The sequence below is a fragment of the Staurois parvus genome, unplaced genomic scaffold (genome assembly GCF_062004578.1).
Source record: "Staurois parvus isolate SC_StPar_1 unplaced genomic scaffold, SC_StPar_1.0 ptg000564l, whole genome shotgun sequence".
In the NCBI taxonomy this organism is placed as follows: domain Eukaryota; kingdom Metazoa; phylum Chordata; class Amphibia; order Anura; family Ranidae; genus Staurois; species Staurois parvus.
This window is the reverse complement of record NW_028318360.1, coordinates 3,803,179-3,830,902: the sequence shown is the minus strand read 5'-3', so window position 1 is coordinate 3,830,902 and position 27,724 is coordinate 3,803,179. Positions and strand designations below refer to the sequence as shown.

The window sequence follows — 27,724 nt, the reverse complement described above, 5'->3', positions numbered from 1 at the left end:
AATGATCACAGAGGACACATGGTACAAGGCTATTCACAACAGCCTTGTACCATGTGACAAGCTGTGACCAATCACAGCTCACTCAGTAGTTCTCAATGGCTGCAAGAATGCAGCTAGAGAGGAGAAATGATTGCTTTTACATCCTTTTAAAAAAAAAATAAAAAATCTTCATCACCTCCCACAAGTAGTACAATGTCACCATGGTGACACTGTACTGCTAGGGTGACAGTATTTAAAAAAAATATAAAAAAAAAAATGTTTAAAAAGTATAATTTTTGGTTATAAACTAATTTGGGTTATTTTTTTTTTTTTTACTAAAAATATAACTGAATACATTTTGGCCAAGATTTATGATGAAATACTATTTGAAAAAAAGTGTTTTTCTTATAAAATTTTGCAAACTATTTGGACTTTTTAATTTACAAATAAATAGCAAAAAAATAAAAATCCAAGTGGTGAATAAATACCACCAAAATAAAGCTTTATCTGTCTAAAGAAAAATGCTAAAAAATTCATATGGGTACAGTGTTGCATGACCGCACAATTGTCATTCAAAGTGTGATAGCACTGAAAGCTGAAAATTGGCCTGGACAGGAAGGGGGTGAAAGTGTCCGGACTGGAAGTGGTTAAAGAGCACAGTATAAAATATGTTGGTAACCAAAGAAAGAAAACAAATCAGTCTATAAAAAAAATTACCAAAAAAGGTTTCCATAAAATTTACCAAACACCATTATGATTTTCCTTCACATTAGATCTGTTTCTTCAGGTTTCCATATAAAAAAACCAAAAAAAAAAAACCTCCAATAGTGTCTTCTGTCACTTACCGGCAGGGACCCTTTGTGCAGTAGAAGAGACGAATGTGCTTTCTGCAAATTCCAAACATCAATTACAAAATTTTGGCGAGAACTCACACACAACAGACAAGTGGTGGTACAGTTCAACTTTTTCTTTAATTAATGTGTGCAATATAACCAGCAATCTTTAATTTAAACATACAATTTAATATATACTCTGTTTTACTGTGAAAACAAAACACATCTGGGCTCCGGCTGTGAACTATCATAGCCCAGAAGATTGATGAAGTGGACTGCTCATGTCCAATAGGAATTCTGGAAATGGATGAGATGAAGCATGGAACTGGTGAAGAAGCCAAAGGCCCAAACGACATGCAGCAGCTAGCCAGATGTTTGAATTTTACATATAGCCGATGGCAGATATTAGTGTATTGACTTGCTGTTTATGGTGTACTTGTTAGCAACATGGCCCTGACCATGGAGGGGAGTACACAAGGAATATTATTAAACAAGGGTACAAAAGAGGATTATAGCACTATGGTCAGCCATAATCAAAGCAAACACTAAATAGCTGGCAATCTATAGCTGTCCAGAGAGCTGAATGCAGCGGGAGTTTATAAAAGATGTAGATGTTTACAAGTCTGTCTGCAAGAATGCTTCATGTAAAGAAAACCAGGGTGTCCAACTCAGGCGGTTCAGCTAACTGTGATTTTTTTCAGTAACTCAATCATGCTATTGAAATTGCCTTTGTAGAACTGCAGTAGACCAGGAATTCATAGCTTACCGATGTAACAATTGGCTCTCCGAGGTGTAAGCTACACATTAGCAACAATGATTAATTACACACTATGGTAGAATTACACAATCACATGTGATTAATTGCTTGTACATGCTGCTGTGAACTTACACCTCATGGAGCTCCTTGTTCCAGCCAGTAACAGATCTCTGGTCTTATGCTATTAATCTCAGGCAATTTCAGTAGGGCAACTGAGCTACTAAAACCAACCTGTGAGTCTCAGGCTTTAGTCAAGGGCTATGCTCCTCCACATTTAGAATTTCTTTATTCAAAACAAAATTAATCAAGGAGCAATTGAAGGTTTCCCTCTGTAGATAGGGTGGAGGTTAATTTATGGTGCTCCACATAAATACTATTGAAATACATGTACAAGAAGTGTTTCACCTGCCAGAATAGTTCAAATTAATGGACCCTCCTTGATCTCATCAATGCCTTGCAACATAACAGAATGGTGTAGCTGTCAATTTTCAGAGATGGCACTGCCATCTCTGCGCCACAAGCCCAGCTCCTGGCGTGCTCTGCACATTACCCATGACTGAAACTGACTGTCCTGCCACCAAACTGCAGCCCTTTGCTTGCCTTTATCTGCATCTTGGGGCACGATTCCTCCCACTGCCACCGATGTTGGGTCAATAACTCCTTCACTGACACCAACAATGGGGTGCTATTCCTCCCACTGACACCAACGATGGAACACTATTTCTTCCACTGATACCAATCCAATGATGGGACACGATTCCTTCCACTGATAACGATGGGCCACTATTCCTTTCCGCTGATACCAACCATGGGCCACTATTCCTTTCCACTGATACCAACCATGGGCCACTATTCCTTTCCACTGATACCAACGATGGGCCACTATTTCTTTCCACTGATCCCAATGACAGGGCACTATTCCTCCCACTGATCCCAATGACGGGGCACTATTCCTTTTCACTGATCCCAATGATGGGGCACTATTCCTCCCACTGACACCAACGATATGACACTAATAATTCCCCTGATACAAATGATGGGACCACTTAACCAGTGTTAAGAGTAACCCTCTTACTGATGCCAGGACATTTTCTACTCCCACTGGCCATGGTCCAGTTCCCCTAAAGTCTGAAGGACAGTAAATTTGCCCTTTGTTTAGAAAGCTTGGGGACCCCTAATCTAGAATGTGGCAACTCAATAGTAGTATTTTATTGTTGGTGATGGGTGACCATAGAAGTGATCACGATCTGTATTTGACATATTTCAACTAATTCAGTAATTAGGGATTTGTGAACATTGTATAAGATTCATTGGAGCAGGAGGTGGACAGTCTTGGTGTAGACTGCTAACAAAATGTTGGTAAAGAATATTGCTGCTCACAACTTCAAGGCTTCCTGCCGAGCTGTAATTACTTTGCTTACAGTCATGCTGGTTCTGAAAAAGCTGTGAGCCCCACTCTACGATACAGTTTATTCTGTTTTAACTGACAAACTACTCTTTCTACAGAACAGGAGCAGCATTATTCACTTCAGTTGGGAAGAAGCTGCAGCTAGTCAAACCGGCAAAGTAAATGCCCAGTAAACTGCAAATGACAGATTAACTAAAAAAAAAAAAAAAAAAAAAAAAAAAAAAACACTAAAAAAATTAATTAGTATTCAATCAGGTAACATAACAGAGAATGAGACAAGTGGCATTTGGTCACTTTTGCTGTGTAGCCCATCATACTTTATGAATTTCAGCACAGAAGAACCCATAGGCATAAAGTGATTGTTGCACCATCCAGCTAATTATGGTCACATCAGAAAGGGATTATATGGCTATAGGCTCTCAGAATTTCTGGGAAAGTACAGATTGTTAGCATTTGTTAGCCCACTCTCAAGATAAGCCAGTTGTCCTCCTAATTATGTTCCTTCCAAAGTTCCAACTTGAGTGATATGAGATTGCACATTGATGGAAAGATCTTTCAGGAGAAGGAGCTTACCACAGTAAAATGAGTTATGTATATCCAAATGCTGTCTAGCTTTCTTCCACAGAAGCAATGTGGGATATCTGGTGTTCCTTGTTCACACTGCTGGAGTGCTAGGCCCCAAAACAACCTCCTTCCTAACTTGCCAACAAGAAGATATGATGCGCACACACTGCAAATTTTATCCCCATCTGGCAGCATACAAATAACATATACTTTCAGCACTTGGGTATACTGACCTTAAAAGCTCTAGTTAACCTCTACAAGAGATGTCATACTCTTTGACCATACTCAGTATAGCCAAACTAATGAAAGGAGAACGTAACTCATGACTAAACTCTGCAGCAACTTTTTAGAAGGTATGGAAACCATTGGATACCTATGTCACTTCAAATCCAGTTTGAACTCTTTGGTCTGGGGACAAAACAGAAAGAACTAACAATGGTTGGAGTGGCTGTTGGGCGGACTGCCCTGGGACCAGGAAACCCTCCCCACCCCCACATCTCCTTTCTCCTATGTTGTTTACAAATTCTTTTTCTTTTAACAGTTTCCCCTATTGTACCGCTTAAGGCTTCAAATCTCTGGTTTGAACTTTAACTCCAACCTCAAATCCTACCTATGCACACATCATTGTATTCGAGGATATGCCGGTTACCCAAAGTTTGGAATAACTTTGTTTGCGACTTATACAATGTGTGGATCCTAGCTCTTGACAACTGTGTCTATTGCAAAGGTTGTTCCCTAATGAGCTACATAACTACTTTAACTTCAAAACTGTAGCTATGTTCATTTATTCTATGGCCTCATGCATACTGAACGTTTTGCTCTCCTAGACGCCTTTCCTCCTGGCAGCAGTTTTTGGCAGAAAAAAAAAAAAACAGTTGACGCTTGTAAATTTGTGTAAAACGTTTAGGCGCTTGGGCTTTCATTCATTTAATTGGCCAGAATAAAGATTTATTCAGGTCACTGAAATAAATTAACGCTCAAGTGCTACATGTGCCCTGTGTTTAGAAGCGTTTATATGCGGCAAGTGCTTTTCCTGCCAAAATGCCACTGCTCCTAGACAAATTCTACAGTTTCCTTATCAAATACTTATGAAATGGACCATTGGTCCTTGCAGCAACAATCAATGTTCTTTATATTACTGCTATACAAAAAATTACATCTTGCCCTACTTTGAGGACATGTCAGTGATCTACCTCTAAAGCATGCAGTCTCCCAGATTTTTCTCTAGTTTGTCTTTTTTTTCTCATCCAAACCCTCCGGCCTATACTGCTTTATGGGAGAAGGAATGAAAAATTCACATTGGCGAGGAAGACTGGAATAAAGTATTTAATTATTGTCATTTAAGTTCTCTATAGCTAGTACTATACACGAGAAAAAAATGTAAAGTTTTGACATGATGGTACAGGTGCCCAGATACTGTACAATAAAATTATCCCTCCCTTTCCAGTCTGTGTTAGCAGTGTGGGAGTCATATTTGGGCTGAATAACCACCAATTAAAAAGGTTCTGAGCTTCTGTCCGACAACTTTATTGTAAAGTGAAAGGGACTCTTGCCCCTAATATCCTTCAAATCACCTAATCGTCTATACTGCCAGGTTCAATCAATGAATAGAAAAATATTATATCCTTTGCCATTTTTTTGACAGCTGCTAGAGTTATCATTGCTAGACATTAGAGGTCCCCGGATGTGCCTACGTTAGCTGAATGGGTACTGGAAATGGATCCACTTATGGATTTGGAATATCTACTAGCAGTGCAGCATGATAGATTGGATAAACATATCACGACCTGGGCCACTTGGATATTTTGTAATTCACAAGGTTTTAAGCCACCCTTCCCACTTAACATGGACATTTTAGATCTGGGTTTTTAGAGTTAGGTCAGGATTCCCCCCCAAATACCCTTTTCTTCTCTTTCTTCTATTGCTACTTCTTACCCTTTGTACTCTTACCTTTTTGTCCCTCTCCCCTCCCCTTTTTTTGTGATATCTACATTCCCTTATGTTAGATGAGACTCCAGGATCTGTATAGTTATTATTGGGTGGTCAGGTTCCCTACTATTTATAGTTCCTATCCAGATGTATCCCCATGATTAAGCTCTGAGGGGCGGAGTGTAACGCATTGGGGGCATGGCCTGGTAGGAGTCCAGGCTGAGCCTGCCATTCATTCCAACACCAACGGGTCTGCATAGATATGCAACATCATGGGATCCATTCTTTGCTACCTAGATGCAAGGTTATTGTTTTGATTAGGATATGTTTTGGGATTTCTCCCAAATTTTGTATGTATTTGTGAAGCTCTCCTTGTACTTTTTCAACTTAAAAACAATAAAAGATAAAACTAGGAAATATTTTTTTTTTTAAAAGCCATTGCTCCTGAACGCACTGGTAATGGCTTTGTTTTTCTACCTCTAAATGCCTACATGTGCATGGACACATAGGCTAACATGCAGGGGCCTTTAGAGGCAGGAAAAAAAAATGCCCCTAACAGCAGCATCAATAACGTTCCAGTGTGCATGAGGCCTAAAACTTGTCTAGTTTGCATACTGTATCGTTTCCCTGCTCTATATAAAAATAAACATACAGTTAATTAAAAAAAAGAGTATGTAAAGCAGTGGCATGAGACACATATCTGCCCCACTAAAACATTTTAATATATTCAGTTCTTGTCAGCTGCTGAAACCTTTACAAATGTATTGGTAAAAGCTTCTTTTAGAGAAACGGACTTATAAATTGTGTTCTGGCCATTTAAGACAAAACTAGAAATTCTTCAAAGTTTCCTCTATTGCAAGCGACCACCACAGTCCCTATTTAGAGGTACTAATACTGATAATTGGTCAGTCACAGCATTAAACAGTAAGCAGATCAGCTAATTTAAAAGAGAACTACACTTTCAATGCAGGATTCTCTGTATGATCGTATACCTGCAACCTGGCGCTGAGAAAGTGACTCCTGGCACCCAATGGTGGGAGCTCTTGGCAGGTTACTTCTTCTTTACTGTCAGGACAGCATGAACAAGGAATGCTAGAAAATGATTAGTTCTATAGTTGTCCTATTAATTAGAAAATATGTGATATTACATAGTCATAGGCCAGATAATTAACAGAAGTTCAGAGAATGGTTGATACAAACTATTTCTATCACTCACCAGCATCTTTTATTCATCAACAACTCCTGCATCAGGATCTCTGCAGTTCCCGGCTCCGCTCACTCTGCCACAACCACTATAAATGGGTTAATTTTCACTGCAGATTTTTCTATTCATTTTATGTCACAGAAGATGCAGTTTCAGGAAAAGTGGATAATGGGAACTGTGGAGAGATTTTGCCTCAAAATCCCAAGTGACAGAAAAAGCCAGTGGGTGGCTCATTCCACCAGAATTCAAACATCCTTGAAATAGTAGTTTGGGATGGACTTACCCTTTAAGCAGAAAGCTAGTAAACAAATCAATTACAGTTTTGCTTAACATCTTTATATGGATAAACTATATTAGAACCCTATATTGCCCAGCCAGTTCTCAGAAAACAGTTAAACACATTTTGCCACTACGATAAGAAGAAGCCATTATATAAGCTGACCAGTATGGTAACAGAGGTAGCCCATCAATTTTCTAAAAAGGATTGACATTATTTATTGTCACAGCACAATCCCACATTCCTAATGATGGCTTATTTTTGTTTCAGCTCAAAAAAAAAAAATGGGCCCAAGCCCTGCATATAGCTGGCAGGTACATATTAGCATGACGATGTAAATGGGATTGAAACAAAAAAATCTTCTTTGTTTGGGCCAATGATGACTACAAACCAGTCAGTACAAGCAAGAGGATTTGTCAGAGTGGTTTTTGTAATGTGGAATGACAGTATCACGAACTGTAGGGTTTTACAATTATACATATTTTACATAATATAGAAATAGGAGTTAAAATCATTTATGTCAATACCCAAATTAAGTGAAAAAGGGCAGGGAAGATTCTGTCGTGCTCAGTACACAGACGCCTCTACGGCAGACTATGGGGGAGTATCTTTTTCTTTCCAGCTCCGCCATGCTTCCACAATACTCATAGCGATGACTGTCACCACCTGCAGCACTAGAGAGGAATGATTCAGTGCTATGGCAGATGCTGTCCTCATCTCCACAAATGGGGTCCACATAGACAAGGATTAGTAAGACGAGTGCTTTGAGTTTAGTGATGCGGCTTTGTGCTGTTACAGACTCCCACTGGAAAACGTGAAAAGAACAGGACATTTACATTCACTGAAGTAAAGCAAAAGAAAAAAAACAAAACAAAAAAAAACTAACTGCAATCAGATATTTACAAAGAACAGACATTCAGAGCAGAGTGAGAGTCACAGTGACTCCGGGGAGGGGTGGGTGAGGTTGTAGGGCCTGGGTAGAGATGTTAGTGAAGAAGAGACCAGGGTCATTCCCTTCTTGTACTGTCCTGTAATTTTGCTCCAATATCAGCCTCACCCGCAAAGTGCTTAGAACACCGTCGTCTTATTCACATTCTGCAAACACATCAGCAGGCTGTGATACGGGCTTCCTGGTGCAGCCACCAGCTCGAAAACTGACTGGAAGGCCCTGCGGTCCAGCTCTTCATCAATCTGGTGCCTGTAAAAGTCTATGGCCACTAAACAGAACAAGTTGACGTCCACAGGTTCAGACTTGCCCATTCGGCTGATCACATGTGGAAGACTGGAAGGAGGGTTAGGGAAAATTCCAAGAAATTATAACACATAAAAACATGGATATACAGTTAGGTCCATATATATTTGGACACAGGCACAATTTTGATACTTTTGGCTCTGTATGCCACAAATAAATTAAAACAAAACAATCCAAATGAATTTGAAGTGCAAACTTTCAGCTTTAATTCAAGGGGTTGAACATATATATCAAGTACACATTTTAGGAACAGCAACCATTTTTATACACAGTCCCTCCATTTTCAGGAGCTCAAATGTAATTGGACAAATGTATATAATCATAAATAAAATTATAATTTTTAATATTTTGTTGAGAATTCATTACTGGCAATGACTGGCTGAAGTCTGGAACCCATGGACATTACCAAAGACTGGGTTTCCTCTTTTCTGATGCTTTGCCAGGCTCTAACTGCAGCTGTCTTCAGTTGTTCTTTGTTTGTGGGTCTTTCTGCTTTTAGTTTTGCCTTCAGCAAGTGAAATGCATGCTCAATTGGGTTGAGATCAGGTTATTGACGCGGCCATTGCAGAATATTCTACTTCTCCTTCAAAAGCTTCTGGGTTGCTTTTGCAGTGTGTTTTGGATCATTGTCCATCTGTACTGTGAAGCACCATCCAATTAACTTTGCGGCATTTGGCTGAATCTGGGCTGACAGTATATCTCTAAACACTGCAGAATTCATCCGGCTGCTTCTGTCTTCTGTCACATCATCAATAAACATCAATGACCCAGTGCCACTGGAAGCCATGCATGCCCATGCCACCACACTGCCTCCACCATGTTTTACAGATGACATTGTGCTTTGGATCACGAGCTGTTCCAAGCCTTCCCCACACTTTTTTCTTCCTGTCATTCTGGTACAGATTAATCTTAGTTTCATCCGTCCAAAGAATGCTTTTCCAGAACTGGTCTGGCTTTTTTTTTTTTTTTGGCAAAGTCTAATCTGGCTTTTCTATTCTTCAGGCTTATGAATGGTTTGCACCTTGTGGTGAACCCTCTGTATTTGCTCTCGTGAAATCTTCTCTTGCTTGTAGACTTTGACAATGATACGCCCACCTCCTGGAGAGTGTCCTTCACTTGTCTGGATGTTGTGAATGGGTTTTTCTTTACCATAGAGAGGATCCTGCAATCATCCACCACTGTTGTCTTCCGTGGACGTCCATGCCTTTTTATTTTGCTGAGCTCACCAGTGCGTTCTTCTTTCCTCAGAATGTACTAAATTGTTGATTTAGCCCAGTGTTTCTCAACTCCAGTCCTCATGGACCCCCAACATGTCATGTTTTTAGGATTTCCATTATTTTGCACAGGCGATTTGATCAGTTTCACTGCCTTAGTAATTACCACAGCTGTTTCATCTGAGAGAAATCCTGAAAACATGACCGGTTGGGGGTCCATGAGGACTGGAGTTGAGAAACACTGATTTAGCCAATCCTAATTTTGCTGCTGTCTCTCTGATGGATTTGTTTCATTTTTGAAGCCTTACAATGGCCTGTTTCACTTGCATGGACAGCTCCTTTGAACGCATGATGTAGGTTCACAGCAATAGATTCCAAATGCAAATACCACACTTAGAATCAACTCCAGACGTTTTACATGCTTATTTGATGAAGAAATAACAAAGGAGTAGCCCACACCTGGCCATGAAATAGCTTTTGATTCAATTGTCCAATTAGTTTTGGTCCCTTGAAAAAGGGGGGATGGCTACTCTTAAGAGCAGTAATTCCTAAACACTTCCTTCAATTTGGATGTACATACCCTCAAATTAAACCTGAGAGTGTGCACTTTCAGCCCATATCCATGATATAACTAACTATAGCTTGAATACGTTTTGGTAAATACCTGAAAAAAAAACAAAACTAAAATTGTGCCTGTGTCCAAATATATATGGAACTAACTGTAGGTGTATATATACTGTAAGTGCAGCATTCATTTACTAAAGCAATAGGCTTAGCAAAGCAAAGGTAAGCATATCTATAGGTAAAACTTTTTTTCATTTTGGATAGGAGTAAGGGAGGGTGATCACTTCTGTTAGTTTTTGCCATCTGTGTCCCATTGGGGAGATTTACCTTCACTTCCTGTCCCTTAGCCAAAACAGGAAGCGAGGAAAAATTGTTGCAAATTAAGGGAATCCCTTGGGGCCCCCAAATTTAGTGCCCCTATTGGATGATTTGCCATCTATTACTTTTCTGGGAACAACTCCAAAATGTGGGAGGGGTAGGGGTGAGTCTCCCTAATGGGGGCACAGACAGCAATAAAAACTAATAGGTGTCCTAATCCATATCTACTCCATTTCCAAAAGAAAAAAAAAGGCTTTGGCTTAAGTTGTACTTTAATGTGTTCACTTCAACTACCCACTGCGCACACCTGCCTTGCAGCACGAGGGTCCTTGAACCAGGACACTATCTGCATGGAGTTGTCTCTCTGTGCTTGATAGGTTTTCTCCAGCTAATCTGGTTTGCTTCCACAACCCAAAGACATGTAGGTAAATAAATGGTCTCTAGTATGTATAAGTACGCAAGAGAGGAAGCGACCTTAGATTGTAAGCTCCTGGGGGGCAGGGACTGATTGGAATGTACAATAAGTAAATTGCTGTGTGAAGCACTATATATAAATACGTGTAAAAATAAATATTAATAAGGAAATTAAAACAGGCTATTTGCTTGGACATGATTGGTTGGTTAAAGAATTTATGCCTTCACCTTATTTACTAAGCTTTGTGAATTCTTGAAGGTCTCTGATTTCAGAAAATATATAATGTTTGGGGGTTTTGTGCAATCTTCAGGCCTTAAATGATCTTTTAAAAGTGTGCAAAAAGTGCAATCACAGCTCTGGCAGCGAAAGGGATAAAGGATAAGCCCGACACTCCCCTTTCCTGAGGAGCAGCCAATCAGTGTTCATTACACTGCAAGGTCTCTCTCCTCCCTGCTAGTCCCTGGGTGTGGTGCTGAAGACCAGCAGGGAGGGGATTAACAATGCAATGTTAAAAATATTAAACGTTTAAGTCGTCATAAAGACGCTTTTGTTTTTAAAAGCCCCAGACATTACTTAAAGCAGATTTAAATATAATTTTGGTTAAAATGTATTTTTATTAGGACAAGTAGATTGTCATGAGGGACAAGTAGATTTGGACCCCGATTTTGTCCCTGGGCAAGTAGTTTTTCAAGAATTTCCACACCCCTGTTTATAGCATACGTGTGGGGGTGTCATGAAGAAAAATGGCATCCCATGCATCTGAAAAAGCAGCAAAATTTTTTGGCCTGAGAAACCTCACGGTGCAGCAGCACTATACGATTCCATGCAGCTGCTCTGTGGGTTAATTTTGGAAAAAGGGTCAGGGATTTTTGCCCCACGTATCCTGCAGGTACATTCGAGTGGGCTGCTGTGCCTGTGCAAACGCACCCGCACAAAATGCAGAGGTGTGAACCTAGGCAAACAGATATTCTAAACAAAAAGATATACAAATGTCAATTATACATTTTTCAGATGCAAACCATTTACCAGAAAAATCAGTGGAAATAACAAATGTAAAGCAGTCTAGCACTAGAGAGAACTAAATCATGAATAATGAAAATGTACATATATAAAAAAAAAATGGATCTGACTGAGCATAAAGGGCTGAGAATCTGTAAAAGGTTCCTCCTACTCCTACAATCTCCAAACGTCTCCGAGTTATACAGTACAAGTGTTTTGTGAGGTCTGACTTTCACATACCCAGATTATGAGTTCTGATTATGTAGAAACTAAAATGCCCCCCGGGGAAATTGGATATGAATAGCTCCATTCATTACAAAGTACTTATCCCCATCTCCCCCCAGGAGCTCTATTGTTCACTTAGCCTGATTATAAAGAGATCCCAAAGGATACATTGCAGAAATCCACTTGCTGGTAGATGCACTGACAAAAAAGCAGGAGAGGCTCCACATTGCCATGGCCACCGGAGTTCTCTGTGTGAAGTTGGAGAGTGAGAGCATCACCCAGTCACGCACCATGGAGGACTGACCAGTGGCATGTAGCGTCTGAAACACCTGCAACATAGAGATCAACAATGAAACCAAAGTCTTAACATGGTAGTGCCATTCCAGCACCAAAGACACCACCAGGGGAAAGATCAGCAAGGCTTAACTTGCCTTTCAACTGAACCTGTGCTTTACCCATGCTGGAAAAAAACAACAGACTCACTTTCCTGGCATCTGCACCCAACAGCTTATACTCACATACTCCTCACTTCCCTGCCACCATGGGTGAAAGTAAATAACCAGTAGGTATAGGGGAACATGTGACTCTCATTGGCTGTTCAGGTAGCAGAGTTGTCACATGACGCAGGGAGACAGTCCTCACTCCTGTGTGAGTTCCAACTAAGATTGGTTCAGAAATTATGCAGGACCTGTTATCCTTGATTATGTTGGTGAATGGTGGATATAAAACATTTGTAGGCGATTCAATAAGGCATTTGCACCACATGTATGTTGTTGGGATCATCAAATTCATGAAAACACTAACTTTGCACTATATATAAAGATGGATAAGTGCAGCGCTATATAAGATTAGGAAATATATCCTCATATAAATCACAAAATGCACAATTATTCCGATAAACGCCAAGGATCCAAGGATTGGCGACCCCCCTCTGAGGACGTGTTTGCACACGATATGCGTCAGGAGGAGCCACACCACGCCGTGACGTCACGCCGCCGAAGCAACGTGGAGCTCCGGCGGCCACCTTAAAACTCCTGATGGTCAGTCATACTGCTATCTGTTTGATCTACACCATTGTGTGTTTATTGATGCATCCTTAATAAAAGTCATTATCACCTACTACACTATGGGAGTATTCCTGTTCTCACCGCTTGGGGGAGTATTTTAAACCTACAGACCCACCATCACAGGACGGGACACAACCCCTTAAGGAGATTTGCGGTGATATAGGAGTAACCCCATAAGGAACAAGGGATATCTGGATACCCGGACTGCGGTGCCTACACTTGATGATCCATCTCTTGGAGAGTAGACCACTCATCCCCAGGCTTCATCAGATGGACCAAGATTCATTTACATAAGGCGCATTTGATATGCGCATTCGGTAAGTGCGCATTACTTACACCACCATTCACACCTTATCATTGACGGATCAGGATTCACTACAGTCACTTATTGGGAACTTTATGCGTTTATCTGAATAACTGTGCGTTTATCGGAATAATTGTGCATTTTGTGATTTATATGAGGATATATTTCCTAATCTTATATAGCGCTGCACTTATCCATCTTTATATATATGTCTATTTATGGTTGGTTACCCATCTTTGTGCATAAGACGCTCATTTTATTTTCACTTTTTCCTCTAGGCGCTCACTTTTTTATTTGTATACTAACTTTGCACTGCTAGTAGCAAAGCATGTGACAAGCAGTTCTCATTTGCAAATCTTTTACTGTATGGAGCTATTGTTGCAACAAATTCATACACAAAAACCACCGTATCAGGGATAAGAAAAGTGGAGAAGACTAAGACTTCTTCTTCCATACTGTAGAAAATTGTTGACTGTCTCACGTGTGTAATTATTGTTTCTCATATTTGAGATCATTATACAATAAACTTTGTCTTTACGTTTCTCTGGAACGGATATTTGATACGTTTTTATTACTCTTCCAATTTCTCCATATAGCTTCTCGGCCTGTAAAATTCCAACATTTCAAAGGAGTGATGCTTGCAACAGTTCTGTTAGTTGTGATAGATTCATATACACCTTACCACCATGTACAGGAATCTGTCACAAATTCTATTTGTTGGACTACTGCAAGAAACATTAGAACACAGTATTCTAAATGGGGTGTAAATAAAGCTCTATGTCAGGCATCGCTAAAAGGTGGACCGGATACAGACCGAGTACCAGTCCCATCTGGTCCGTTGTGGTCACGACACTAAGGAGCCTGGTCCCTTGTAGATCTATTTATTTCCTCCAGGCACTGCCCTCTCATGCTTGCAGCAGGGCATAGAATGGGAGAGGTGGCAGATGGAGGGCAAGAGCTGCAAGAGGGTGATTGGTTGCTAGGATGCTGTGTGGTAGCAACCAATCACCAGTCTGTTAACAAGAAAAGTTGGGCCGTAACGGCCCCCCTGTCCAGACCTGCCCTGTGTAAGGTAGGACGGTGAGTAAGAGTGTAAATGAGGCTGAAAATGCTGCTGTGAAAGGGAAAGGAGAGGTTGAGATCAGTGCTCTGAAGAGGAGTGAATGGGGGGGGGGGGGTGTTGTTGGGTGAGGACACTGCTAGGACAGCGCTCTGAAGGGTGGCTGAGGACACTGCTATAAAAAGTTGGGGCGGGAGGGGTGGGGACATAAGTGACATTGACGTGGGGGGGGGTAACTAAGACAAAAGGAATCTGTGATGTGCAGCAGAGAAAAAGATGTGAAAGGGGGACCGAGGACACTGATGTCCGAAGAAGAGTGTGATGTGGAGGAAGGGGGCTGTAATGTGAAGGATCTGAGTCGTCACACAAACATGCGACTTGGATATCTGCTGAAAGAAAGTTTTTACTGACTGGACCTCTGTGAATTTTAATTCAATACCCTCTCTCTATATGATCAGGACCTCTTTCCTCCTACTGGTGATCCCTCTACTGACAACTAAAGATCTCTATAGAAGAATCAGGACCTTCTTCCTCCTGCTGGTGATCCCTCTACTGACAACTAAAGATCTCTATAGAAGAATCAGGACCTTCTTCCTCCTGCTGGTGATCCCTCTACTGACAACTAAAGATCTCTATAGAAGAATCAGGACCTTCTTCCTCCTGCTGGTGATCCCTCTACTGACAACTAAAGATCTCTATAGAAGAATCAGGACCTTCTTCCTCCTGCTGGTGATCCCTCTAGTGATAACTAAAGATTCATAAAGAGGAATCAGGACCTTCTTTTTCCTGCTGGTGATCCCTCTAATGATAACTAAAGATCTATATAGAAGAATCAGGACCATATTTCCCCTGCTGGTGATCCCTTTATTAACTAAAGCTCTAAATATTGAAACTAGGTCCTCCTTTCTGCTGTTGGTGATCCTTTTAGTGATACAAGGTGTTCCCTATTAGATTGTAAGCTCCAAGGATCAGGCCCTCTTATCCCTCTTGTCTTGAACTGTATTGTTGCTGTATTATCTCCCGGTATATTGTAAAGTGCTGAGCAAACTGTAGGCGCTATATAAATCCTGTATAATAATAATAAAATGAAGTCTGCACATTTACTGGCACATTCTTGCATGCACCACAATCATCTGTATATTGTCTATTAAACAGTCAGACCTTTCTCCCTCAGCGCACATAGGAAGGAACTCAGGTGTAAATCCAGCTTTCCTTTACAGTGCAGCAAATCAATGGGACATGTGTATTGGCCCATGGTTGATAAGCTGTGGGTAAGTGGGTAACAATTACATTGTTCTAGTTGCCTGTGGAGATCAATATGCTTCTCTTATAGCATGTGCATTTATGGAAGGACCCCTAAAGGCTGCTTAACCCCATTACTAAGAAAAGCGGATATTATGGTGTTAACGTATTCAGAAATGCTTGGCCTGGCAATCTCACACACAGCGGGCCCTTCTGCTGAGAGAACCCAACTAAACTCCGATTTCCGACACCTTGGAGCTCACGCCGCAGGAATCAACAGGGTCAGATAAGCAGACAACAGCCAATTCTGAGGCTCTGCCGGTATTTCTGCTCAAATATATACTTCTGAAGAATGATAAAGAAACTATATTAGTAGCATAGTATACAATAAGGTCTAGTTCTTACAAAAGAACTAAAGTATTTTTGTTTTTTAATATACAGTTCATTCATAAAGTACCCAGACCCCCTTCCCTTTTTTCAATTTTTTAGCAGCTTGATACTATAGTTGTTTAAATTAATTTTTTTCTCACTAATCTACACTCAGTACCACATAATGAAAGTAAAAACAGAATTTTAGAAATTTCTGTGAATTTATTAAAAAGAATAAAATTAAATATATACTTAGTATCCAGACCTTTTACTCAGTACTTTGTTGAAGCACCTATGGCAACAATTATGGCCTTGAGTCTTTTAGGGTATGACATGACAAGCTTTGCACACCTGGATTGGGTTTTTTTTGGCCATTCTGCTTTGCAAATCCTCTGAAGTTCAGTCAGGTTGGATGGGGATCGTCGGTGGACAGCCATTTTCAAGTCTCTCCAGAGATGTTCAGTAGGATTCAAGTCAGTGCTCTGGCTGGGCCACTCTAGGACAATCACAGAGTTGCCCATAAGCAAGTCCTGTGTTATCTTGGCTTAGGATCGTTGTCATGTTGGAAGGTGAACCATCGGCCCAGTTTGAGGTCCTGAGCGCTGTGGAACAGGTTTTGATTGAGAAGTCTGTACTTTGCTCCATTCAGCTTTCTCTCAACCCTGACCAGTCCCTGCTGCTGAAAAACACCCCTGGAGCATGATGCTAACACCACCATGCTTCACTGTTGGGATTGGTATTGAGCAGGTGATGAGGGATGCCTGGTTTCCTCCAGACATAACGTTTAGAATTAAAACCAAAGAGTTCAATCTTGGCTTCATTAGACCAGAGAATTTTGTTCCTCACAGTCTGAGTGTCCTTCAAATGTTTTTTTTGCAAACTCCAAGCAGGCTTTCATGTGTTTTACACTGAGAACAGGCTTCTCTCTAGCCACTCTGCCATAAAGACCAGATTGGTGGAGGGCTGAAATAATGGTTGTCCTTCTTGAACTTTGTCCCATCTCCACACAGGATCTTTGGAGTTCAATCAAAGTGACCATCAGGTTCTGGGTCACCTCTCTTACTAAGGCCCTTCTCCCCCGATTGTTCAGTTTGGCCGGGAGACCAGCTCTTGGAAGAGTCCTTGTTGGGACAAACGTCTTCCACTTGAGAACTATGGAGGCCACTGTGCTCTTGGGAACCTTTAATGCAGCAAAACATTTTTTGTAGCTTTCCCCAGATCTGTGCCTTGCAATAATCCTCTCTCTGAGCTCTGAAGGCAGTTCTTTTGACCTCACGGCTTTTGCTCTGATACAGTATGTATTGTCAGCTGTTAATCCTTTTATAGAGAAGTTTGTGCCTTTCCAAATCATGTCCAATCAATTTAATTTAGCACAAGTGGACTCTAGTTAAGGTGTAGAAATGTCTCAGCAATAATCAAGAGAAATGGGAATCACCCGAGCTAAAATTTCAAGTGTTGCTGGAAAGGGTCTGAATACTTATGCCAATGTGATATTTCAGTTTTTCACAAATTTGCAAACATTTCTAAAATTCTATTTCTTGTTTGTCTACTTTGTCATTATGGGGTACTGAGTGTAGATTAAGGAGAAAAAAAATGAATTTAAACAACATTGTGGTATGTAGGCTGCAACATACCACAATTTAAAAAAGAGAAAGGGGTCTGAATACTTTAGGAATGTACTGTACATGTAAAAGAGGTCAGCTTAATGTAAATCCTAATTGTTATTAAAGAGACCCTGTCACCAACTTCATAAAATGCAAACAAAGCCAAAAAAAAATCACCTATTTTAAATTATTACTTGCAGCATTTTCTATTTCATAAAGATTTTTTATTCATTTGCAGCATGCCTCTGGATTTGCTAGGTAATTTGACCACTCAAGGAAGAGTTTTTTCTTGCACAGCCCCATCCCTACTTGCACGCTATAGTCTTCTCCTCTTAAAGTAGTAGAATTATTGCTTGTGTTGACCCAGTTCCTCCACCCTTTACTCCTCTTACATAACCTTTTTGCAGCAGTCAGGGTAGAAGTGAATGGGAATACTATAGCGTGTTGCTTGAATGAAAGCTCTGACAGAGTCTGCTGCAGCTGCTGACATCATATCCAAGATGGAGGTGCCCAGTAACAATTTCAAGGCTTTTGGATGTCTATGCAAGTGAAGTTTTTATAGGACAATAATGTTCAAAAAATACATTAAATGCACATATAAATGTTTAGGAAGATTCGTGTTGAAATTAATAGAAAGAAAACTGGATCTCTTAATGTTTTAAAAATCTGATTTATATGTTGTTTGTCAATATATATCTTTTACATTTAGCAGCTTTGCTTACTAATCAGCACAATGTTGTGCCAATTTTCTTATCCCAATGCCAGTCCACCACACTGGGCCCATCTCACGGTAAGCAGCAGACTGTCTGCAGTTTGAAATAATGTGAAACACCATAAAAGATATGCAGCGTAGGCTATAGGTGACAGAAAGGAGAGCAGAAATGTACTTTTATTAAAGCGACTATCAGTTTTCATGTGAATTGTATTTATCGGTCCACTTTAAAGAGGATACAGTGCAGTGGAAAAGCAAGCTTGACAACCATTGTTCTAAAAACTATAAGGCTTTATGAACATGCTGGTATAGTGCTTTACATGCTAGCATTATGATCTGCAACATTTGCAAACCACTTCCAGATTTCAAGGAGTTGTAAGTTATAGAATGACCAGTAAAACCACAAAACAAAGTAAATAAAGGTTATAAAACAGTAGAGATATACTGGTACAAGTCTATGGATTAGACATGAAGCTAAAACTGATCAATCAATGCTTGCAGATGGGGTGCATTCCCATGGTGCCAATGTGTCATCAGAGAAATGGTATGGAACCATTGCAGGTTTCTTTTTAACTGCCTTTAATAGGTTATAGGAGGGTAACAAGACAGGAAGACACAGAAACCAATGAAAAAAGCAATATTTCAAAATAAGACACAGTAAACACTCACCTTGTAAACAACAGCTGCCATGAATTGTGGGTAGGGTTGCTGATTGGATAAAAACTCTCCAATTACTTTATTCATTACATCTTGAGGAGGGAAAAAGTCATCTAAGAACTGTGGAAGAATCCTGGCCACCACCCTTGCCTCGAAGGGAAATCCCTTCCGGATTCTGTCCAGCAGAAGGATGCAATATGTGAATCAGCTAGTGCAAAAATGCAACCGTTTATAAACATACATGTGGTGTGCAATTGGTTGAGCTCTATAGCCTTCATGTACAAAACAGGTACTACAGATCTGAAACACAGGCACAAAAACAGTGTTCGCTTAAAATATACAGTGAAGGAAATAAGTATTTGATCCCCTGCTGATTTTGAATGTTTGCCCACTCACAAAAAAATGATCAGTCTAAAAATCGAATGGTAGGTGTATTGTAACACAGAGACAGAATAGCAACAAAAAATTCAAAAGAAATGCATGTCTAACAAATTATACACTGACTTCCATGTTCATGAGGGAAATAAGTACCGTATTTTTCGCTCCATAAGACGCACCTAGGTTTTAGAGGTGAAAAGCAAGAAAAAAAAAATATTCTGAACCAATGGACTGCAGACACAGTACAGGGGATGACCAGAGACTGCGGACACAGTACAGGAGATGACCAGAGACTGCGGACACAGTGCAGGAGATGACCAGAGACTGCGGACACAGTGCAGGAGATGACCAGAGACTGCGGACACAGTGCAGGAGATGACCAGAGACTGCGGACACAGTGCAGGAGATGACCAGAGACTGCGGACACAGTGCAGGAGATGACCAGAGACTGCGGACACAGTGCAGGAGATGACCAGAGACTGCGGACACAGTGCAGGAGATGACCAGAGACTGCGGACACAGTGCAGGAGATGACCAGAGACTGCGGACACAGTGCAGGAGATGACCAGAGACTGCGGACACAGTGCAGGAGATGACCAGAGACTGCGGACACAGTGCAGGAGATGACCAGAGACTGCGGACACAGTGCAGGAGATGACCAGAGACTGCGGACACAGTGCAGGAGATGACCAGAGACTGCGGACACAGTGCAGGAGATGACCAGAGACTGCGGACACAGTGCAGGAGATGACCAGAGACTGCGGACACAGTGCAGGAGATGACCAGAGACTGCGGACACAGTGCAGTGAATGACCAGAGACTGCAGACAATGCAGTGAATGACCAGAGACTGCAGACAATGCAGTGAATGACCAGAGACTGCAGACAGTGAAGGGAATGACCAGAGACTGCAGACAGTGAAGGGAATGACCAGAGACTGCAGACAGTGAAGGGAATGACCAGAGACTGCAGACAGTGAAGGGAATGACCAGAGACTGCAGACAGTGAAGGGAATGACCAGAGACTGCAGACAGTGAAGGGAATGACCAGAGACTGCAGACAGTGCAGGGAATGACCAGAGACTGCAGACAGTGCAGGGAATGACCAGAGACTGCAGACAGTGCAGGGAATGACCAGAGACTGCAGACAGTGCAGGGAATGACCAGAGACTGCAGACAGTGCAGGGAATGACCAGAGACTGCAGACAGTGCAGGGAATGACCAGAGACTGCAGACAGTGCAGGGAATGACCAGAGACTGCAGACAGTGCAGGGAATGACCAGAGACTGCAGACAGTGCAGGGAATGACCAGAGACTGCAGACAGTGCAGGGGATGACCAGAGACTGCAGACAGTGCAGGGGATGACCAGAGACTGCAGACAGTGCAGGGGATGACCAGAGACTGCAGACAGTGCAGGGGATGACCAGAGACTGCAGACAGTGCAGGGAATGACCAGAGACTGCAGACAGTGCAGGGAATGACCAGAGACTGCAGACAGTGCAGGGAATGACCAGAGACTGCAGACAGTGCAGGGAATGACCAGAGACTGCAGACAGTGCAGGGAATGACCAGAGACTGCAGACAGTGCAGGGAATGACCAGAGACTGCAGACAGTGCAGGGAATGACCAGAGACTGCAGACAGTGCAGGGAATGACCAGAGACTGCAGACAGTGCAGGGAATGACCAGAGACTGCAGACAGTGCAGGGAATGACCAGAGACTGCAGACAGTGCAGGGAATGACCAGAGACTGCAGACAGTGCAGGGAATGACCAGAGACTGCAGACAGTGCAGGGAATGACCAGAGACTGCAGACAGTGCAGGGAATGACCAGAGACTGCAGACAGTGCAGGGAATGACCAGAGACTGCAGACAGTGCAGGGAATGACCAGAGACTGCAGACAGTGCAGGGAATGACCAGAGACTGCAGACAGTGCAGGGAATGACCAGAGACTGCAGACAGTGCAGGGAATGACCAGAGACTGCAGACAGTGCAGGGAATGACCAGAGACTGCAGACAGTGCAGGGAATGACCAGAGACTGCAGACAGTGCAGGGAATGACCAGAGACTGCAGACAGTGCAGGGAATGACCAGAGACTGCAGACAGTGCAGGGAATGACCAGAGACTGCAGACATTGCAGCTAATGACCAGAGACTGCAGACAGTGAAGGGAATGACCAGAGACTGCTGACCTTTGGGGAGGGAGGGGGAGCGGGTACCTGAATTTGACAGGTACCCGCTCCCACTTCCGCGGAGTTGTCCTTCCCTCTTCTTCCCGGGCCGGCTTCTGTGACAGCCGGGTGCCCACTGCGCATGTGCGAGAAGCGCTGCGCTTTGTGAATGGCCCGGCGCCTTCTGGGACCTTTCATGTGTCCCAGAAGACACCGGATCATTCACAAAGCGCAGCACATGCGCAGTGGGCACCCGGCTGTCACAGAAGCCAGCGCGGGAAGACTGTGCAGCGCTGGAGCGAGGAACAGGTAAGGCCTTGCAGGAGACAACGGTTGAGCGGCCGGCCCGGTATTCTGACATGGTGGCCGCAAAAATACCGGACCGGCCGCTTTATATTCGCTCCATAAGACGCACTGACATTTTCCCCCCTTTTTTGGGGGGAAAAAAGTGCGTCTTATGGAGCAAAAAATACGGTATTTGATCACCTATCATTCAGCAGGATTTCTGGCTACCAGGTGTCTTTCATACAGGTAACAAGCTGAGATTGGAAGCAGTCTCTTAAAGGGAGTGCTGCTAATCTCATTTTGTTACCTGTATAAAAGACACCTGTCCACAGGAGCAATCAAACAATCAGGTTCCAAACTCTCCACCATGGCAAAGACCAAAGAGCTGTCCAAGGATGTCAGGGACAAGATTGTAGACCTACACAAGGCTGGACTGGGCTACCAAACCATCACCAAGCAGCTTGGTGAGAAGGTGACAACAGTTGGTGCAATCATTCGCAAATGGAAGAAATACAAAACAACTGTCAGTCTCCCTAGGTCTGGTGCACCATGCAAGATCTCACCTCGTGGAGTGTCAATGATCATGAGAACAGTGAGGAATCATCCCAGAACTACACGTGAGGATCTTCTCAATGATCTCCAGGCAGCTGGGACCACAGTCACCAAGAAAACATTTGGTAACACACTATGCCGACAAGAACTGAAATCCTGCAGTGCCCGCAAGGTCCCTCTTCTCAAGAAAGCACATGTCCAGGCCCGTCTGAAGTTTGCCACTGAACATCTGAATGATGCAGAGAAGGACTGGTTGAAAGTGTTGTGGTCAGATGAGAACAAAATCGAGCTCTATGGCATCAACTCAACTCGCCGTGTTTGGAGGAGAAATGCTGCCTATGACCCCAAGAACACCATCCCAACTCTCAAACATGGTGGTGGAAACATTCTGCTTTGGGGATGTTTTTCTGCTAATGTGACAGGACACCTGCACCACATCAAAGGGACGATGGACGGGACAATGTACCATCAAATCTTGGGTGAGAACCTTCTTCCCTCAGCCAGGGCATTGAAAATGGGTCATGAATGGGTGTTCCAGCATGATAATGACCCAAAACACACGGCCAAGGCATCAAAGGAGTGGCTGAAGAAGAAGCACATTAAGGTCCTGGAGTGGCCTAGCCAGTCTCCAGACCTTAATCTGATTGAAAATCTGTGGAGGGAGTTGTAAGTTTGAGTTGCCAAACATCAGCCGCCAAACATCAGCCACCAAACCTTAACGACTTGGAGAGGATCTGCCAAGAGGAGTGGGCCAAAATCACTCCTGAGATGTGTGCAAACCTGGTGGCCAACTACAGGAAACGTCTGACCTCTGACTGCCAACAAGGGATTTGCCACCAAGTACTAAGTCATGTTTTGTGAAGGGGATCAAATACATATTTCCCTCATGAACATGCAAATCAGTGCATCATTTGTTTGACATGCATTTCTTTTGAATTTTTTGTTGCTATGCTATCTCTCAGTGTTACAGTACACCTACCATTCGATTTTTAGACTTATTTCTTTGTGAGTGGGCAAACATTCAAAATCAGCAGGGGATCAAATACTTATTTCCTTCACTGTATATATAAATTAATTCACTTATAAAATGGTATGCCTTCATTTACTGAGCTATATACAGGAGTTAGACAAAAACAAATGGAAACACTACATGAATTACTGGTGTGAAAGTAATGACATGTTTCATGTTGAAAGGAGAAATGACACCCAGCTAACAGATGGGAAGCCTCACTTTCATCATTCACTGCATGCACTACTAGTAATACAGAGTCATGTCAGAGCTTACAGCTTTCAAATAGGGCAAAATGTTGGTGCCGCTTAGCTGGTGCATCTGTGATTGAAGCTGCCAATTGACGCCATACACAGTTTCTGGGAAAACTTTGTCTGATAAGCATAATCAAGTTGACATGGTCAACTGACCGAAAGAGACAAAAAGGACATTGCACAGGATTGTGACCTGGAATAAGGGGGACGGGGGCTGAGCTCTGCAGTCACTTTTGCAGAGCTCATTGCTTATCCTGCGCAATGTCCTTTTGTCTCTATCAGTCAGCTGATCATGTTGATCACACTTCTGCTTATCAAATGATTTTTCCTGGCAAATGTATATGTTGTCATAACCTTTGATACTGTACCTTGCGACACGGCAAATAAATTGTCAACTTCAGTCACAGAGGCACCAGCTAAGTGGAACCAACAATTTGCCCTGTTTGAAGCTCAGTAAGCTCTGGCAGGACTCTGTATTACTAGCAGGGCACGCAGTGGATGATGAAAGTGGATGATGAAAGTGAGGCTTCCCACCTGTTAGCTGGGTGTCTCATCACACTGCAGAAGCAAAAGGATGTTGCATTACTTTTACTCTCAACACTAAAAATGTAGTCATTTTCACATCTGTAAATCCTGTAGTGTTTCCATATTTTTGTCTAACCCCTGTATCTGAATATATTAAGTAATGTGCCAACAATACTGCAGATCCAGTAGCTAAAAAAATTATTGAATACTGAAAAAACACCCACGATCTAAAAGAGGGTCCTTTTTGACATGTTCCTGAAGTTTTTTCATTAAACTTTGGCCTTTCAAGATCATCCCACACAAGCAGCTTAAACATTTAGTTCAAATGTACAGTTATGTTCTAAAAGGTGAACTTCTCTTTTAAGATTACATTACATATTCTACCAGCCTCACCCCCTGATGCCACTCTCAGTGTGACAGTTGATGAGGGATCTTCTCCCCATACCCACTGTCACAATTAAAAAACAGGGCAGCCGTGTGGGGCTGTGCCCACAAGGCCACATCATTCATTCACAGATTCCTATGAATGAATGAACTAAAACTCTATCAGCCATTGCGGCTTACACCTTGAAGTTCAAAATGAACTGCAAGGGTGCCAATGAGCGCTCCCGTAGTTCATTCACAAGCCCTGCAGCTTTGAAACTGACAGCCTGAAAGCTACAGGGTTTGTCTGCAGTAGCCCGAGATTGCACCCTTGGTCCACTGATCATGCGTGCGATGCTTTCCAGGCTCCTCCACGAAAAAATAATAAATTCACTTTTTATTTTTTTTCTGCAAAAATATTTACATTTATTGTTTTTTCTTAAAAAGTGAACTTATCCTTTAAGAATAAAAACCTCTCTTTGTGAGTTCTACAAGTGCACCCTATAGAAAGTAGAGATATGAAATTGGAAGATAAGAACTATCTGCTCTTCTTCCAGCCAGCCCCTTAGACAACATATGACATGTCAGTGGGATCAGGGGCATCAATTGGGAATATAATTAAAGCTCACTCACCAAACTGCCTGGACTAATCAAATGTGGTACCTAGTAGTGGCACAGAGATATGCAATGGAGAAACGTACTTCTGTCATATACTAATGCTACAATATTGAACTTCTGTAAAAAGAAATAAAAGTGTTTTTCTGTTTAAAAAAACAAAACAAAAAAAACAAGCATAGCAATTGTCTTTACTGCATGTGTGTCCTGTTGTAAGCAGGCAATGATGCCGAACCTCTGACACAATGTCAAAATTAGGTCAGAGGACTCTCAGATCTTCATCTATTTCAGTTACCAGCTGTAATTCACAAGCAGGATGACTATGGACTAACCCACCTAGGACAGTTGTACAGCAAACAGATGTTTTTTCTCTTGGACAAGTCCACAGTAAGCCTTTACCTGTCAAAAAGCACAGATACACGCTCCATGGCAACAATGACAGACTCGCTGTCCGGGGCCGCAGGACTTGGATCTGTAGTACGACCAGGACTGATCTTCTCTTTACCTACACAGAAAAACACCATGATCAAATCCTTTGCGTCTTTACACAATGTTTGGTAAAATGTATTGGTAAGTTGTGATGTCAGTTTGTTTCAACCCTACAAAGTTGTTTCAGCAAAGTTCCCCTCGTTAATTCTGGAACCCTCCTCGTACTCTTGCCTTGAAGAATTCCCACAAGCCTATCCCCTTTCCACATACCACATAGTATTCTCTAAACCTTCTAATGCACCCATAAAACTCATCGCTTGTCATAATGATTTGTCCACATATCCAGCCACTGATCAACCACGGCTTACTGTACTATCTGACCCATGGGGACATATTCATAAAGCAGTGAATGTAACATTCACCTAACAGTTAAAGCAGGTAAATCAATCACAGTACTTAAAAAAAACACATGGTCCAGGAAGATGCATCTGCAGTGAATGTTTGGTGAATGTCACATTCACTGCTCTATAAATATACCCCATACTAAAAGCTTAAATACAACACGTGTTCCCTTCTCTAATATTATTTGGGTTCACTGCTAGTTACACGTATTGCATACATTTGCAATGCTCAACATAAAAGTTGCTTACATACTTGATTTACTATAGTATGAAATAAGGTGAGGTGAACCTATGTCTAAACATCCAATTGTGAGCAAAATACAGCTTCTTTATGTGACACTTTTGAAAATCAGGCCTGTGTACATGTGTGATGTGATCATGGTCCGGTCACTGGACACATTGTTGGGTCTACTTTTTCTTACATGTAGTAGCTGCATTAGTTTCCTTTAAGTTTTTTTTTCCTTTTTATTTTCCCCAGTTGACCTGGCCAGTAAGTCTGTTATATTTCAACTTCCTTTAACCGCTTCTCGACTGCCCTATAGCAGAGGTACTGATACAGGGCGGGAGAGATGCGCAAAATCACACACACACACACACACACACACACACACACACACACACACACGATTTTGCATTTCTGTGTAGGGGGCGTGTGCGCGCTTCCTACTGTCATGGAAATTTTGTATTGTTGGTTGAACTTTAAATGTGTCATATATTAGTGTTATTCATATGTCTCTCGTGTGGCTTAATTAAAGCTCTGAAGGCTGCAATTGGGCCATGCGCATTTACAATTTATGTATTACAGTACTCAGCTCAGTAATGGATGAGATGGCAGATCTGCGCTTATAGACCGGCGTGTATACCACCACAGCATTCGATGCGAATGCCGCCGGCGGTAGGCCGCGGGCCTGTATCCACATATCAGCAGCATAGTACCACATGGACTCCGCACCGCAAGGCGCCAAGCAGTGCGAACTCCGCGTGTAGGCTCATGTATATCTTACAAGCCATTACCAACCTGAAACTGTATCTGGATGGATGTGTTTTAATAAAGATCGTATCGGGCCCATTCAGATACAGACACTGTTTAATCTAAGGGATGCTTGTACAGAGAATTTACATACCACTAGGAGCTAGGACAGTAAGTCTGCTGACCTCAGAGGGCTCATGGGGGGAGGACCGGTGATAGATAGAAGTAAAGGCTATGCTCCAATCGGAATGTACATCCTGTGTATAGGCACTCCCCATTGCATTGTTCTGTGGGAGGGGATTGACCGGACTCATGTGGGGGGCATGTGTGTGTTTGTAATAAAACCAGAGGCTGAGAATGAAAACTTGCTCTATGTGAATTCCAACAGCAACCTGAGAGTATTGTGTGATCATTCCTGGGTATAGGGAGCTCCATTTCCTCACATCTCAAAAGAGCTAACCCAGTTGGAGGCGCAGGAATCGTAGGGCTAAGCTGCAGTCGTGGTAAGCGAGATTCGCACAGCTTTATGGGGGATTTCTGCGCATCCAACTGCGAGTACTCACGGTAAGGAAAAATTTGTTGCAAGCGAATTTCCAAGACACTACCCACACTGCCATTGGCTCCTTGGCATGTCAATCATCAGATTCTGGCTGCCAATTCAGTATGTAAACAAAGATCTCTCCCCTGTCAGCACAAACAGGCTGCTTTGTATTGTTCTGCACAGCAGAGCAATACAAAGCAGCTTGTCTACATAGTAAAACACACACAACACACTATGTAAAAACACAAAACAGCACACTGGTAACCCTTTGATTGCCCC

At 42.2% G+C, this 27,724-nt stretch overlaps 1 protein-coding gene across 1 annotated transcript in view; it reads right to left on the bottom strand.

The window, feature by feature from the left end:
* Positions 1–931: 931 nt before the first annotated feature.
* Positions 932–27,724, bottom strand: part of HTT (huntingtin) — a 268,580-nt gene continuing 241,787 nt past the window's right edge. The window contains exons 63-66 of the mRNA XM_089691557.1: positions 25,504–25,609; positions 18,966–19,128; positions 12,107–12,267; positions 932–8,233 (exon numbers count right to left, since the gene is read on the bottom strand). Of these exons, the coding sequence (XP_089547683.1) occupies positions 8,020–8,233; positions 12,107–12,267; positions 18,966–19,128; positions 25,504–25,609 (644 nt within the window). The 3' untranslated portion in view covers positions 932–8,019. The remainder of the gene's footprint in view (positions 8,234–12,106; positions 12,268–18,965; positions 19,129–25,503; positions 25,610–27,724) is intronic.